This window comes from Sorex fumeus, unplaced genomic scaffold (genome assembly GCF_029834395.1).
Source record: "Sorex fumeus unplaced genomic scaffold, SorFum_2.1 ptg000008l, whole genome shotgun sequence".
Lineage (NCBI taxonomy): Eukaryota > Metazoa > Chordata > Mammalia > Eulipotyphla > Soricidae > Sorex > Sorex fumeus.
Window position 1 is genome coordinate 5,300,221 of NW_026606065.1, and position 16,527 is coordinate 5,316,747.

Sequence of the window (16,527 nt, forward strand, 5' to 3'; positions counted from 1 at the left end):
TTTGTGGCAGGTCAAGCACTTTTTCACATATACACTTAATTGTTTCCCTCACCACATGAATCAGATACAGGGATTTCATCTGTAAGACATGGATAATAACATGTCCTAAACCACACTAAATAAGTCCAAGATTCAGCTCAGGTTGTTGGGTCAGACACCATTCTCTTTTTATTACTGACTTTTATAAGAAGAAACTTATTGAAGTAAAGCTTTTTGAAAATTAATAGCAAAAGTAAATTAATACTTATTAAGTACTTACCAAATGTCTGGTATTGTGCTAAGCACTTTAAAAAAAATTACAGGTAATGACAATTATTAAAGGTATTGTTAGTCCCATTTTGTAAGTAATCAAGGCTTAGAGCGGGGCTTGGGATATGGCTTAGCAGCAGAGCACATCTCATGCATGTGTGAAGTCCTGGGTTCAACCCCTGGCACCACATAACATAGGTTTTTTCTTAATTACACAAATGACGGAAACGGATGAACTTTCAGGTGAGGATTTGAATTCCTATTTCAAAGTCCAGAATAGACTGACATTTAAAGCCAGATCGATGTCCGTTAGTGTGAGTTAATTTCATGTTATTTTAGTTTATTTCTATTAACATTAGGGGGGCATACAGCCTTTAATATTTGGGGATTAGTGTTGGCAGGGCTTGAAAACTATGTTTTGTCCAAGGTTTAATTGAAGTCGACTACTTGCAAGGCAAGCAAGTTAATCAATATACTACCTCTGCAGCACTACTAATTCTTGAGCAGAAAGTCCCATTATTGAACATTTCAAATCTAATTAAGAATTATTCTTCTCCAGATAAATATTTAAGAGATACATATTTTAAATAGCACAGCGGGTAGGGCGTTTGCCTTACACGAGGCCAACATGGCCGACCCGAGTTCGATTCCTCTGCCCCTCTCGGAGAGCCCGGCAAGCTACCGAGAGTATTTGATATGCCAGACACAGTAACAACAAAGTCTCCAATGGAGACGTTACTGGGCCCGCTCGAGCAAATCGACCATCAACGGGAGGGTGCATGTGCATTTTAAATTCAATATTTTATAAAGCTGTAAAAAAGTTTTTGTGTTTGAGGGACTACACCTGGTAGTACTGTTTTTGGGGAGCTACACCTGGCTTACTCCTGCTCTGTGCTCAGGGATTGCTCCTAGCAGGGTTTAGGGGACCCTGTAGGGTGTCTAGGATCAAATCAGGTCAGAAAAAAGTATCTAGGATCAAATCAGGTCAGATGCAAACAAGGCAAGTGACCTATTCACTTTCTCTCTGGCCCCTGTTTAAAAAAAAAAAGTTTAAAAAAAGTCTTACAGAAAAAAGTATAAAATGCATAAGATGGTTAGCCAAAATACATGGAAATGAACAGCAATGCCTTGTTGGGCAACATGTTAAGTTTCTGGGTTTAATTTCTTCATCTACAAAGTTATAGAGGTTAGCCTGATAGTACCACTCGAAGCCCGACCTTCCACAGGACTTCTGTAATGTGTGATTCAGGGTGACAGCAACAGCCTGGCTTGGGTGGCTTGGGACTGTCCATTATTCAGTTCACACAATGAGACACAATAAATGTGTTTTCATTTGCCCAGTCCTTTGATTCCCAGACCTCATTCTTCTCAAATCCTCCTGCCCATCCCTCAGGCCTCTCCTGCCTGAAATTGAGTGTCCTTGGAATCTGACCTTTAGTCCTCAGGCCATCTCCGATTTCCTGCTTTCACCCCACTTCACCTTTCCTGACGGTTCTTCCAGGCACCCTCTGTGGAGATACTTCTAGGGCCACAATCACGATCATCCTGTTGTTTGTCCATTGCCTTAAGCAGGCACCAGTAATGTCTCCTTCGTCCTAGCCCTGAGATTCTAAAAAGTGCCACATTCAAGGCTCTTTCAGGGTTAGGAGAATGAGACCCATCATTGTTACTGGTATTTGGCATCTTGGGTACGGCACGGGGAGTTCGCCACTTCTAGGGTATGCATAAAAAAAGATTCATTCCTTCTGCTTTTTTTTTTAATGCTTTTTGGGTCACACCTGGCGATGCTCAGGGGTTACTCCTGGCTCTGCACTCAGGAATCACTCCTGGCAGTGCTCAGGGGACCCTATGGGATGCTGGGAATTGAACCTGGGTCAGCCACGTGCAAGGCAAAAGCCCTACCCGCGGTGCTATTGCTCCAGACCCTGCTTTTTTTTTTTTTTAATAAAAGGAACTCATCAAAAGTTTTTAAATTAACCTTTTTCCCCTTAGTATTTACAGTGTCATTTCTCAAATATTCTTGAGGATGCAAACACTTCGGTGCTTATGCTATGGCTCTCAAGGGCCCTGATCTGAGGGTCACAGCCAATAAAACTCACGCTCATGGACATTTCACACCTTGCATAAGTGTACCAATGTTGATACACTTGATGTCGGTAGGTCCCACGGGGACTTATGTGAAGCAGGGGAGTAAGACAGTCATTTTCTCCTAATCCTTCTCAGGAGTAGACAAGCAGTGAAGCAAAACAGATTTTATTCGGAGGGTTTTCGAAGGGAAAAAAGAAGAAAAGAATGGGAAAGAGTGGAGAGTAAGAGAGAGAGCAACACGCTCAAGAGAGAACGCAGGCTTCTCCAAGAGCAGAGAGAAAGCCCCTAGACACATCCCAGCATTAGATAGGAAGCATGAAAGTACACATCTCAGGAGGGGAGATGTGGGCGACACATGTGCTTAGCCACATGGGCGCAAGCAGCACATGGGATCCGGGAGCATAGGGCGCACCCTTCCTTTGTTCAAGGTGTCTTTTATAGGTCCTTCTTGGATTGTCTTGATCCAGAAGTTCTGGAGTCTTCTTGGGGCTAGATCACATTTTAATCAGATTAAGGGAGAGGTCCAGAGTTTGAGGAACTTCATGGGGAGGGGTCCAACCTCCTCAGGGTCAGCTGAAGGTCGTATCAGGTCTGTTTTCTGTATCCACAGGGGGATCAGTCTTCGGATTTATCTCCCAGAAGTTCTGTTGACCCAAGTTTTATTCCCCAGGGCCTTTCCCTGTCTACTTGCCTCTCAGGTGAATAGTGAAGACTTGTTGTAGGGCTTTTGATCAAAGTTTTACTCTTTCATTTTCCCACACTAAGCATAGTTTGGCCTTTGGCTGGCTCAAGGGGTTTCTCGGAAATGAGTCCTTAGTTTAAGCAAAACAGTGGGACCTAGGGAAACTGGACCCAGGGAAAAAACAAAGGGACCTAGAACACTTCTACCGGTGTCTAGACTGCCGCCCAGCCAGCTGTGTCCTGTTTCCACAGAAAAGACAGGAGGAGGCCTGAGAGAAAAGGCACAAAAGGGCTCAGTTAGTTCAGGGCTGCTGCCACTGCAAGGACCTGCCCCTGGCCACCAAGAGGGGTGCGGAGAGGCGGGTAGAGCTGGAGTTTGACTCTGCCCCTGGCCCAAGACAGAGCAGAGCCCCGAGAGTCACAGGCTGCCTGGATGCCTGAGAGCAAGTTCAGGGCTGCAGAAGAGGTGCGGGGAGCTGCCATCAGGAAGCATATCATTGCCCTTTGTTCCAGGTGGCTTTCATAGGGTTTCTCCAATCTGCCCCCCTGTGGGGCTTCTACCTAGGTCAAAGTCGGTTGCTAAGGAGGTTACCAAGGGGGTTGGGAGAGGTGATGGTCTTTGAAATTCCTTTCCAGGCTTTCTGTTCCTGCTGGAGCTTCTGTGTGAGGGAGGTCCAGCCTTGTCAGGGTCTCTTCTCTGCAAGGTCAGGGCTATTACTTCCGGGAAAACTTGTTGCCATTGCTTTGGGAGGGCGCCTTCCCTATCTGCCTGCCTGCCTACATCAGCCTGAGCACATTTCCTGACACTGACATTCCATTCGGGATTCCCTGCTCCCCAAACAGGTAATCTCCAGGGTCCAGCACCCACGTGTGTTGAAGCACTGAGCCTAGGGGGCAACAAAGCCAGGAGTGTGTCCTCTGGTCATTGCAACAATAATTAAAGGAGAGTGTGGGGTTGGGGGTGGGGTGGGGGGACAGATACTTACACAGACATCTTACTGAACTTCACCTTCAAAGTGTCTGATTTCCGGGGCTGGAGTGACAGTACAGCAGGTAGGGTGATGGCCTTGCATGCGGCTGACCAGGGTTCGATTCCCAACATCCAATATGCTCCCCTGAGCACCGCCAGGAGTAATTCCTGAGTGCAAAGCCAGGAGTCACCTCTGAGCATCACCAGGTGTGACCCCCCAAAAAAAGGGGGGGGGCCTGATTTAGGAACTCTCAGATCAGCATCTTGCCTGGGAAGCACGCTTGGAAACTGTTATACAGGATGGATCTCAGGGATCGATTGGGTAATCGGTGACTGATAATGTCTTCCAATCTGACCTGACCCATTTAGTAAGCCTGCCCAGATTGAGTCCTGTAGCATGGTTTCAAATCCATCATTGTTCAGACTCACACCCAAACCAGAAATTCCTGACTAGGACTAGAACCACAACTGGTTCCCTGTCACTCCACACCTACCTGGGCGCTATGAATCCTGACTCACGGGGCCACCAATGTTCAAGCTTCTCAGTGCGTCTGGCTTTACCACAAGAGGGCCCTTTCTAACAAGAGTGTGGAGGTGAAGGGCCCTCTGATCGGGGTGGGGAAAACAGCTGGTCATGACAGGGTGAGTCAGCCCTGTAGGAGAATGAGCGTGCTGGAGAGGTGAGCTAGGACTCTCTCGGGAGCATGAGGGGTGGAAAAGGACACAACTTGCATCGTCCCCATCAGCCAGCCTCTCAGAGCTGACGGCACACACAGGCAAACTGTCTGCCAACACTTTCATGCTTTGGCTCTACCAAGATTTGAGAGAACCGCACAATGTCAAGACATCTACTACACTAGTTAAAAACAAGCAGACAGGCAACTATTTCCCCTCACATCACAGGAAGGGTAGAAACAAAGAACTAAGTACCTGGAGGCCAAGAGCATCAGTTCACCGCACGTATCTGAACACAGGAAGACTCCAGTGCAATCCCGTTGCAGAAAAAGAAAGCATGATTCTATCTACAATCTTCGCAGTTGTCCTTCTTGTCAGCCAAAGGCATTTCTTGAGAAAGAGTCTGTCTGCCCTGTGAACTCAATCAAGAGAGGATGGGTAGTGGAGCAGAGTTCTCTGTCTCACGTTTGAACAAAACTGAACTTTCATTCCATATGAAAATCATTCGGGCTTATTCAGAATTGTCTTACACACAAAACAGGTAAATATTCTTGTATATTCACGTGACAAAACATCGCATGGGGGAGGGGTGCGGAGCCACAGTACAGTGGGTAGGGTGCTCAGCTTACACATGGCCGATCCAGGCCCCCTGAGCCCCTCCGGGAGGGGTCCCTAGTGCAGACCCAGGAGTAAGTCCTGAGCACCATGGGGTGTGGCCCCAAAACAAAAATAAAACAAACAAAAACATTACAGGGGAATGTAATGCTCACAAATTATTTACCAAGGGTTTAAATGATTTAGAAATGAGTAAGTAGGAAAAGAATATGAAATTACCTTAAACCTGCAAATATGCCAAGTGGCTATCATAATTAAAAAGGAGATGATACAAGGAGCCATTTATCTTCCTTCTTTTATAATTTTCAAGTAAATTAATATGAGGTAAGCTTCCTTTCACGATGACATTTATTTTGAAAACCACCAAAAGGGGGTCAGAGAAACAGGACAGCAGATAGGGCCCTGGCCTGTCAGGGAGGCCAACCCGGCTTCCCTTCCCTGGCACCCCATGTGGTCCCCACAAGCCTGAGCAGAGAACCAGGAGTATGTCTTGAGCACGGCTAGCCGTGGACCCAAAACATGAATGAATTTCAAAATACCAAAATGACCACAAACAGAAGCATTTCCATTTATCCAGTGACACACAAAACGCAGGAGGCCATGTACCAGGCCTATTTAGCTGTTCAGACCCCTTTCAGAGGGCAGAAAGGCAGCCGCTCAAGTCTCCGCAGACAACTAGCCCTGCTGTGGCTCTTTGTGCCTCTCTGATTTACAATCCAGCCCTTTGCCAAAGATTTTCCAACCCGAGGCTTTCCAATTCCTCTTGCTCTGGCGCCAGACAGATCTTCCTCTGGGTTAAAACTAGCTGGTAGACTATTATTTCGTAACTGATTCGTTTTCATTTGCATTTTCTTTTAAAAAGCAAGTTAGGGATCTTATAATATCCTTAGATGAAGGGGAGACTGTAACTGAGTTTGAGCTGAATCTCTGCTCCACTTGACTGAAGGCCAACTACATTCTTGCTTCACTTCACTCTTGTGGAAATACACTTGCACGAAAGCAACCACAACAATCACCTCCTCCTTGCCTCACCTGTGTATTACAGGCATTTTTCTGATCTCGTTCTCTCAAACGTACTACTTTAGTGCATTCACAGTAACAAATCAATTTCACATAAATTATACATTCCATATATGTATATATATATATATTCCATATATACATACATGAATATGTACCCCTATCCGATAGCACAGCGGTAGGGCGTTCGCCTTACAAGCGGCCAACATGGCCGACCCGAGTTCGATTCCTCCGCCCCTCTCGGAGAGCCAGACACAATATGCCAGACACAGTAACAACAAAGTCTCCAATGGAGACGTTACTGGGCCCGCTCGAGCAAATCGACGATCAACGGGAGGGTCTTTACCTTTACCTTTTATTCTTTATTATTGATAGCACAGCGGGTAGGGCGTTCGCCTTACAAGCGGCCAACATGGCCGACCCGAGTTCGATTCCTCCGCCCCTCTCGGAGAGCCCGGCAAGCTACCGAGAGTATTCGATATGCCAGACACAGTAACAACAAAGTCTCCAATGGAGACGTTACTGGGCCCGCTCGAGCAAATCGACGATCAACGGGAGGGTCTTTACCTTACCTTTACCTTATAGAGACACTAACAGTTGCATTACTTTAGTAAGTAACCAATCCCACCACTCACACATTTTCCTCTTAAATGTTTACACACTTGGTAGAATAACAGGCTGGCATGCTTGCCTTGCAACAGGGGGCCTGGGTTCACCCCCACAGCACTGCATGTCCCTGAGCACTGCTGTGAGTGACCTCTGAGCACTGTTCCAAAAACCACAACCCCGAGTGTACCCTGTCCCCCACCACCCAGGGAAAAAAAAATTAGAGCAGAAAGGAAAAGGGAGGGAAAAAACTCGGAGAGCATCTCAAATTCTTATTTCAGGAAAGTAGTATTAATAAACATCCTCCAAAGTGTCATCACAAGAACACAGAGTGTATTTTTATTGTTACTCACCCAGCACGGGGGAGGGGAGAAGTATCTGGCCTGCTGGCACAAGAGCAGTCCGATTCTTGAGGAATGTCCGTCCCTTGTCTGGCACAGGTTAGAGCTGGAGCAATAGCACAGCAGCTAGGGCATTTGCCTTGCACGCGGCCGACCTCGGTTCGATTTCTCCGTCCCTCTCAGAGAGCCCGGCAAGGTACCAAGAGTGTCCCGCCTGCAGGGCAGAGCCTGTCAAGCTACCCAGCATGTAATCGATATGCCAAAAACAGGAACAAGTCTCACAATGGAGACATTAGTAGTGCCCGCTCGAGCAAATCGCTGAACAACGGGAGGACAGTGGGACAGTGCTATTCTGAATATAGTTTGGTTCGATATAGAAAAAGTAAACCAATCAAGCACTCTAATCATTCAAAATACTGTATGGTTATTAATATAGAAGCAATATTTTGAGAAAGAACATTTGACAAACCCAGAAACAGATAAAGGGCATCTCACAGCATCTCTTTGATAAAGAGAATATATAATAAAAAATTACATCTAAAACCCCTCCTTTTCAACATTATTTTGGAAATATTAGTAGAATAAGAAAAACCAGCATACAGATTGAGAAGAAATAAAACTTCTTTGCAGATGGTATGATTATCTATATAGAAAATCCACTGAATCAACAAAAACTGAAACACACAAAAATTCAATTACTTCCTCATATAAATTGAAGTGAAAACAATTATTTATACTCAAACCCTTGGGATCAGAGAAACAGTATAACTGAATAGTATAATGTGTAAAGCCTGGCATAACATAGATGCATGCATCCCATATGGTCCCCCAGAGTTGTCAGGAGTGATTGCTGTGTGCAGAGCCAGGAGTAACCCCTAGGCAACACTCGGTATGGCCCCACACGAAGCAATCAAACCCTCAATACTGAAACACTTAACTAAAAACATATATTAAAAAGGTCTATGAGAACTCCAAAACTCTAATTAATAAAATCAAAATTTAAATATTTTGTGTCCTTGAACAGAAATCTCAATGTTATTCTGCTACTGATTTTATACACTAACTTGATTTTATACTCTTAACACAATTTCCATAAAATTCACAGCAATTTTCTTATAGAATTAACAGATCCTGAAGTTTTCATGGAAAGGCAAAAACCCTGACTAGCAAACGTGGAGGTCAAAGTTGAAGGACTGACACCACCTAACTTCAAAATTTACCATTAAGACAGTATCGAAGTGCTCACTTGGGTAGCACATATACTAAAGTTAGAATGATACAGAGTAGATTACATGGCCCCTGCATATGAACAATATGCACATTTGTGAACCATTTCATATTTTTCAGAACATTCACTATTGGACTTAAAATGACGGTGTCATATATTTGTCAAAACGATGGATGGGAGCAACTTGGCGAGAAATGGAATCTTTTGAGCTGTTGAGATGGTTATCTGATAAAATGCTGAGAAATTAAGAAAAAAGTATTGAGACAATGTGGAACTGATGAAAGAAACAGACAAAGCAGAGCAAACGTCTTGTGCGTATGAGACCTACTTTAACTCCTACAGCACGTGGCCTCGAGTACTGCCGAGTTGTGGCTCTGGTTGCCCTCAGAGAACCCTCGTCAAAAACAGTGACCAAAAACCCCAGTCAATCTCAACGAAACAGAGATCCCAGACAAAGGCGCTCATAAAGGTAACCAATCCTTGACAGAAGTAATACGGAGAGAGCAATTTCAACAAACGGTGCTGGAATAATTGGCACTGGTGTGCAAAACAATGAACAAGATGCAGAAATTATCTTCTTTACTAAAGAGTAAGCCAAAGAAGGGCTAGAGAGTCCTCCTACCTTAGAAATATAGTATAGTGAGTCCTCCTACCTTAGAACCAGCAGGAGTGATTTCTGAATAAGGCCTGGGTATGGCCCCCAAACAAAAACAAAAGTAAACCATGCAGCTAAATGTTGAATTGTAAAATCTCCTAGGAGATAGGACCAGTGGAAACCAGGACAATGTTTAGTATGCGTTAGTGTGAAGCGATATTTCAGACATATCGCCAAGGACATACAACCTGAAAGAGGTGAAAAGATAAATAACTTCCACTCTGCAAAAGACAATATCAAGAAAGTTAGGCAATTGACTAGGAAAAAACCACCGCAAAGGATACATCCAAGAAAGGATTGCTTTTCAAGTAACACAAATACCTCATAACATAGGAAAAATAATGAATTTTTAAAACCAGTCAGACCTTGATATCTCACCAAAGACATCCGATGACAAATAAGCATATGGAAAGGTGTACCACATCACAAATCAAAAAAGGAAAATATAAATGAAAATAATATACAATTACATACCTACTAGAATGTCCAAATCTACAATACTGTTACCAAATACCGGCACGCATGTAGAACCCTTTCGTTGCTGATAGAAATACAAAGTGGTAGAATAACAATGGAAAACAAGGGGCGGTTTCTTACAAAACTAAACACACTTAAAGAAATTTTTTTTTCTTTTCTTTTTTTCTTATTGGGTCACACCCGGTGATGCACAGGGGTTACTCCTGGTTCTGCACTCAGGAATTACTCCTGGCAGTGCTCCAGGGACCATATGGGATGCCGGGGATCGAACCCTAGCCAGCCACACGCAAGGCAACTGCCCTATCCGTTGTGCTATCATTCCAGCCCCAAAGCTAAACATATTCTTACCATTTGACAAACATTCAAGTTTCTTGACATTTTCCCAAAGGAGCTGAAAAGCTATATCCACACAAAAACTATGTTCCACATAGATGTTTACATCAGGTTTATTTGGAATGGCCAAAATCTTGGAGACAACCAAAACGACCTTTAGGACGTGAACGAAATCAGCAGTACATCCCCGCAGTGGAATATTAGGTGCTAAAATAAACTATCAAGCAATGAATACACTTGGAGGAAACTACAATGCAGATTAAGAAGTGACATACGCTAATCTGAAAGCCACGTGCTACACGTACATATACACATAAATATATAACTCCAATTACATAACATTCTGTAGACAGTACAAAGGAGTGGTTGAGACGGCTGGAAACCAGGGGAGGGATGAAAAAAAGGCAGGGCACGGAGGATTATTATGACAGTCACAGACATTGCATGATCATATGATAGACACAAGTTACAAACTTATCCAAACCCAAAGAATGTACAAATGAGTGAGATGTGCATTATGAACTTTTAAGATTACTATGTGACAGTAAGCTCATTAATTGCAACAAATATTCTACTCTTAATAGGGTAAATGGTTCTAGGGGAACATGGAGGATATATAAAATCTACCTTCTCTTAAATTTTGCTGTAAACCTGAAGATGCTTTAAAAAGGTCTTAATTTTAAGTCTTACGATGCTATCATTCCTGAGCCAGTTAGACTCAGTTTCAGAGACTACGGTACTAATTCATATTCACTCATTACCAATCGAGACATAGAAGAAGGGCTTCTCCTATATACAATACATGGCACAGAATCCAGCTCCAAATATCAAACACAGCAGATAGTATGAAGAAAGGAGCATTCCAAGCCCAGTCCTAACGACTGGGACTCTATCCGAGTCACATAATAATCTGAAAGTTTATTTTAAAACTCAAACCGGCAGAGGCCTGCTTTATTCACTAAGACCTACTCTCAAGTACTCCCTTAATTCTGTATTGGGCTCAAAAGATAGCACTTGCCTTACAAGCTGCCGCGGTGATTCTAATCCTGGCCTTGCCAGGAGCGTGCCCCTCCCCCACCAATCAAATTTTGTTAAGAATTTTGCTGGGTCGGGTTCGAACCCTGGCACCCCATAATGCCCCGAGGACAGTGCCTGGAGTAAGCCCTACTGAGCACAGCTGGGTGTGGCCCCAAAACAAAACAAAACAAAACAAACAACAACAAAAAAAGAATTTGCTTCCCTGACTCAGCAATAAAGCCTATGTCTTAAAAACATGAGATTTGGGTTTTAATTTTTAAAAAAAAAAAGAACCTTGCTTCTGCATTAACAATACATTTGCTTAAAGAAAACAATTTTAGAACTTTGGTATTTTAGTGTCATCATACGCAACAAAGCTTTATTTACATCACCATTCAGATATATTTCAGATGTCTGCTCAAATTTCAACTGTGAAATGGTGTTAAACACATTAGATTTACATTAAAGCAAAGAGCACAAACCATTTTACATTAATATATACAATTACTTTAGTGGTTATTATGTTTACAATGTTGAGGACAAGCCACTGAATTCTTCTGCCAATGACATTTCAGAGTGCAGCTGTCTTCAAGAGTAGATTTCTACAGGGAACTCAGTGTATGGGTCCACTCTGCATTTTACTGGTGATATTTGACAGTCACTTTTTCCCCCATTTCTGGTCAAATGTCTTGGATAGTGAAGAGGAATCATGACTTTCACCACTACTATACTGTTCATATAATGTCTGAAATTAAAAGCACACATTTGTCTTAAAACATGAAACAATTCAATGTGTTATCAGATTAACAAAAAATGATATTCTAGCATCATGTTAGAAGAGCAGATAATAATATTCTAAATCATTATCTATATTGATATTCAAGAAATCTAATGATATTCTAACAAATCAGAAAATTATAAGCTATTGGAAATAATGAAGAATTTCAAACATCTTGCTTGGCCTAAGGATTAGGTATTAACTATATTCCCATGTCCTAGCACTGAACTACCTATCTAGCCTGGATGGCGGGTCAAAAATCACTGGCAGTGTTCCCAGACCCTGAAGCACTGTTTGAGGACTCCACCCAAAAAAGGAGGAAGAAAAACAAATCAGCTATAAGATTATGCTCAGTCTTTACTAACCCAAAACAACATAATTAATGAACACATGAGTGTGTCTTTAAGTTCTTCTTGGTTCTCCTTGCTTCTTTTTTTTTTTAATTTTTATTAGTGAAACACTATGAAGTACAATTGTAGACTTAAAAATGTTTGTGCTTGGGTTTCAATTATACAATGATTGAATACCCATCCCTCCACCAGTGCCCATCCTCCACCACCACGGGTCTCATCATCCCTCCCACCCCCCATCCCCCCCCAATCCCACCCTACCACTGTGGCAGGGCATTCCCTTTTGTTCTCTCTCTCCTTTTGAGTGCTGTGGTTTGCAAAAGAGACATTGAGTGGCAATCTTGTTCGGACTATAGTCTACTCTCATCACACATCTCCCATCCTGAGAGGAATCTCCCAATACCCTTTATTTGGTGTTCCTTTCTCTATCTGAGCTGCCTTTTCCCCTAGCATGTGTGGCTGTCCTCCAAGCTATGGGGTAAATCTCCTGGTACCTATCTCGGCTATTCTTGGGTGCTAGTCTCCTATTTTGTTACTTTATGTTCCCCAGATGAATGCAGTCTTTCTATGTCTGTCCCTCTCTTTCTGACTCATTTCGCTTAGCATGATACTTTCCATGAAGTACCACTTGTATGTAAATTTCATGACTTCATTTTTTTCTAACAGCTACATAGTACTCCATTGTGTAGATGTACCAAAGTTTCTTTAACCAGTCATCTGTTCTCGGGCACTCAGGTTTTTTCCAGATTCTGGCTATTGTAAAGAGTGCTGCAATGAACAAACAAGTGCAGATGTCACTTCCATTATACTTTTTTGCCTCTCTGGGTCTCCTTGCTTTTTAAACAAAGCTGTTCTGAGCTAAATACCTATAAATACACTTATCAAGAAATATACTTTTAAATGATATTTAATGAATAAGACTTTTAAAAAACATAAAAACTAATATATAAAAATAACTAGTTATATTAATATCTGGGCTGGAGCAATAGCACAACGATAGGGCGTTTGCCTTGCACACAGCCAACATGGCCGACCCAAGTTCGATTCCTCCGCCCCTCTCGGAGAGCCCGGCAAGCTACCGAGAGTATCTTGCCTGCACGGCAGAGCCTGACAAGCTCCCCGTGATGTATTCGATATGCCAAACACAGTAACAACAAAGTCTCCAATGCAGATGTTACTGGGCCCGCTCGAGCAAATCGATGAACAACGGGAGGGCAGTGACAGTGATTAATATCTATATATTTATTTAAAAAACTATTATCTAATTTGTAAAGAAGATACCTATCAGGAATGGAGATAGTATAGTAGGTAGAGTGCTTGCTTTGTTCATGGTCTATCTGGGTGCAATCAACATTCAATATAGTCCCCTGAGCCCCACCTGGAGTGACCTCTGAGTTCAGAGTCAAAAGTCAGCAAAATTCAGCAGAGCTAGGTATTACCCCCAACTAAAAAGACACAAATCTTTGCCATCAAAATGTGCCAATACATATTTTGTATTGCTGAGTGATAAAGGTAACCCACCTTAATCTTATTTATAAAATGTTTTAAGCAATAAATTGGTTAAAATATAAAATATGAATATAAAATTTTTAAAAATTACAAAATAAATTTTGCACAATTTTAATTCCTGCGGTAATTGAGTTGGTTGTTCTGGGAATTCTCTTCTTAAACCCTGCGGCCCTTTCCTCCCGTTCCATGAAGTAGAATTTAGCATGAAGGAGAAGGTGGTCTGATCCCGTTTGGAATTTTGGGACAAGCGACATCGGTCAGGCAAAACTGTCTGTTGAATATGATGTGGTCAATTTCATTGTGGAACTGTCCATCAGGAGACTCCCATGTCCAAAGTTTAGATTCGGCCTTCTGGAACTGCGAGTTACCAGGGATGGTCTTAGTTGACACGACATACTCAGACAGTCTCTTTCTTACCCTGTTCGTTCCATTCTAGGCTGTGGGTCCCGATGTGGAGCTCTTTGGGTGACCTTTTTTGTCCTATCTGGGCATTAAAACCACCGACAATGACCTTGTAGAAGTTGTGGCCTTCTTTGTAGAACTTCTCAGGCTCCATGTAGAACTTCAATTTCTTCTTCATCGTAGTTGGATGCTGGTGAACAGACGACGAAGATAGAAACTGCTGGCAATGAGCCACATCTATTCCAACGTAAGCATCCGATGTGGATCATTAGGCAATCAAATGTATCGATCCTCATGACCAAGGTTGCCTTGATGAGGATCCCGGCACCACTGGTGCCTCTACTGTTGCACGTTCCAAGAAATAGTTCTTCTCCAGTGTCGAAAAAGGCGTGATGTGATCAACGTCTTCTCGTCTCGGTCAGTCCAATGACGTCATACTTAATCTTCCGCACTTGCACCATCAGTTCCTCAAGGATGCTCTGATGCCAGCGTACATGCATTGAACGTACAGACAGTCATTTGAGTCTTTCTTTGTTTTGGCAGCCTAGTTCGGCCCTGAGGTTTTATCAGCCTCTCCTTGCTTGTTCTTCCCAAGGCTGCCGTACAGAGGGCTCTTTCAGGGTCAGAGGAATGAGGCCCATTGCTGTTACTGTTTTTGGCATATCAAATACACCACAGGTAGCTTGCCAGGCTCTGCTGTGCCTTACTCAAGTGAGAGAAGGAATCCGGAGTTCCAACCTCCGCAAATGATCGAGGATCAGGGATGCTGCCTTGTTCGCCAAGGTGTCGAAAATCAGATGGGTCAAACACGTGATATGATTTGGAGAAGACCACTGGACTAGAGCCGTCACCAACTGGATTCCATGGGACGTCAAAAGAATGCCTGGCCGCCCACCTACGAGATGGTCAGACTTCTTTGTCAAGACCCTGAACAACCGGTTTGAGGCTCTTCGTGTTCCTGGAGCAAGCAGACACCATTGGGCTACACTAGCATGCCAGAGATGAATGGATACATTACTGGTGGCTGCTCCAGCAAATTGATGAGCGACAAGATGACAAGTGATACAACTGAGGTAATTTAGTTACTAGAACTTGTGAAAATGTAAATGAATATAGGTAAAGTTCTACGTGAATGTATCCAAGTACTTGATATCTTTTTTTTTTCTTTTTGGGTCACAGCGGGCAATGCACAGGGGTTATTCCTGGTTCTGCACTCAAGAATTACTCCTGGCAGTGCTCAGGGGACCATATGGGATGCTGGGAATTGAAACTGGGTGGGCCACGTGCAAGGCAAATGCCCTACCTGCTGTGCTATCGCTCCAGCCAAGTACTGACATCTTCCATTGGATTTACCTGGAGAACTAAGTTTAAGCTCTTCAAATGTTTTAATGATGACATCACTGTCACTGTCCTCCCGTTGCTCATCGATTTTCTTGAGCGGGCCCAGTAACATCTCCATCGTGAGACTTGTTGTTACTGTGTCTGGCATATCGAATACGTCACAGGTAGTTTGCCAGGCTCTGCCGTGTGGGCGAGATACTCTCGGTAGCTTGCCTGGCTCTTCGAGAGGGGCGGAGGAATCGAACTCGGGTTGGCCATGTTGGCTGCGTGCAAGGCAAACGCCCTACCCGCTGTGCTATTGCTCCAGCCCCTAATGATGACATAACTGAAATAATTATCAACTGTTGGTAACTAAACAAAGTGGCCAATAAGCATACACAAGGGTTCTAGAAGTAACCAAATACATAATGCTAAATCTCAGAAATTATGATATAGATATAAACAGGAATAGGGTACAAAAGGTTTGAGATACTAGCTTTGAGAAAAGCTCCGAAGACATTACATGTGGTAAATACTAAGATTTCTCTAAGAGGATGTAAAAAATAACTGGCTGGGGAAAATCAATTTGAAAGCTATGCTAAGAAGCTAAGAAGAATGAGGCAGGCCAGGGAAAGTGCAAAGGGATACGGTGCATGCTTTGCATGTGAGGGGTCCAGTTGTTTTTGTCACACCTGGTTGTGCTCAGGGACCATATGTGTGTTGAGGATTGAATCCAGGATGGCCATGTACAAGGTCTTACTATCTTCCCAGATCTGAAGCCATGTAACGATAATTCCCTGATACCTCTGGGAATGACTTAAGGAACTTGGAGGAACCCAAGTTAATGCAAAATGTGAAAAAAAACAAAGAATGTGGTAAAACTGTCGCCCAATCTGCCTGTTGTCTGTCGTCTACAAGTTGTTCACTCGAGTCATCCTGAATAGGATTGGCAGAACACTAGATGAAGGACAACCATGTGAACAAGCCGGATTCCGAAAAGGATTCAGTACCATTGACCATATCCACACGATAACCAAGCTCATTGGGGTTTCTCAGGAGTTCAAGATGTCGCTCTGTCTAACGTTCATAGATTTAAAGAAGGCCTTTGATTCTGTTGAGACGGAAGCGCTCATCAAAGCGCTAGCCAAACAGGGCACTCATACTCAATACATCAGGATCCTCACTGAGCTGTATTATGGATTCACCACCAGGA

The 16,527-nt window shown here is 43.2% G+C and overlaps 2 protein-coding genes and 1 non-coding gene across 3 annotated transcripts in view; 1 reads left to right on the forward strand and 2 right to left on the reverse strand.

Moving 5' to 3' along the window:
• The window catches only part of BCKDHB (branched chain keto acid dehydrogenase E1 subunit beta), a 426,555-nt gene that overhangs the window by 291,803 nt on the left and 118,225 nt on the right, over positions 1–16,527 (reverse strand). The window lies entirely within an intron of this gene.
• LOC130019488 (U6 spliceosomal RNA) lies at positions 8,484–8,589 on the forward strand. The gene has a single exon (XR_008791813.1). It is a non-coding gene; the product is annotated as a U6 spliceosomal RNA (small nuclear RNA).
• TTK (TTK protein kinase) overlaps positions 11,614–16,527 on the reverse strand; it is a 50,132-nt gene continuing 45,218 nt past the window's right edge. Inside the window, exon 21 of the mRNA XM_056109680.1 lies at positions 11,614–11,700. Coding sequence (XP_055965655.1) covers positions 11,614–11,700 — 87 coding nt within the window. The remainder of the gene's footprint in view (positions 11,701–16,527) is intronic.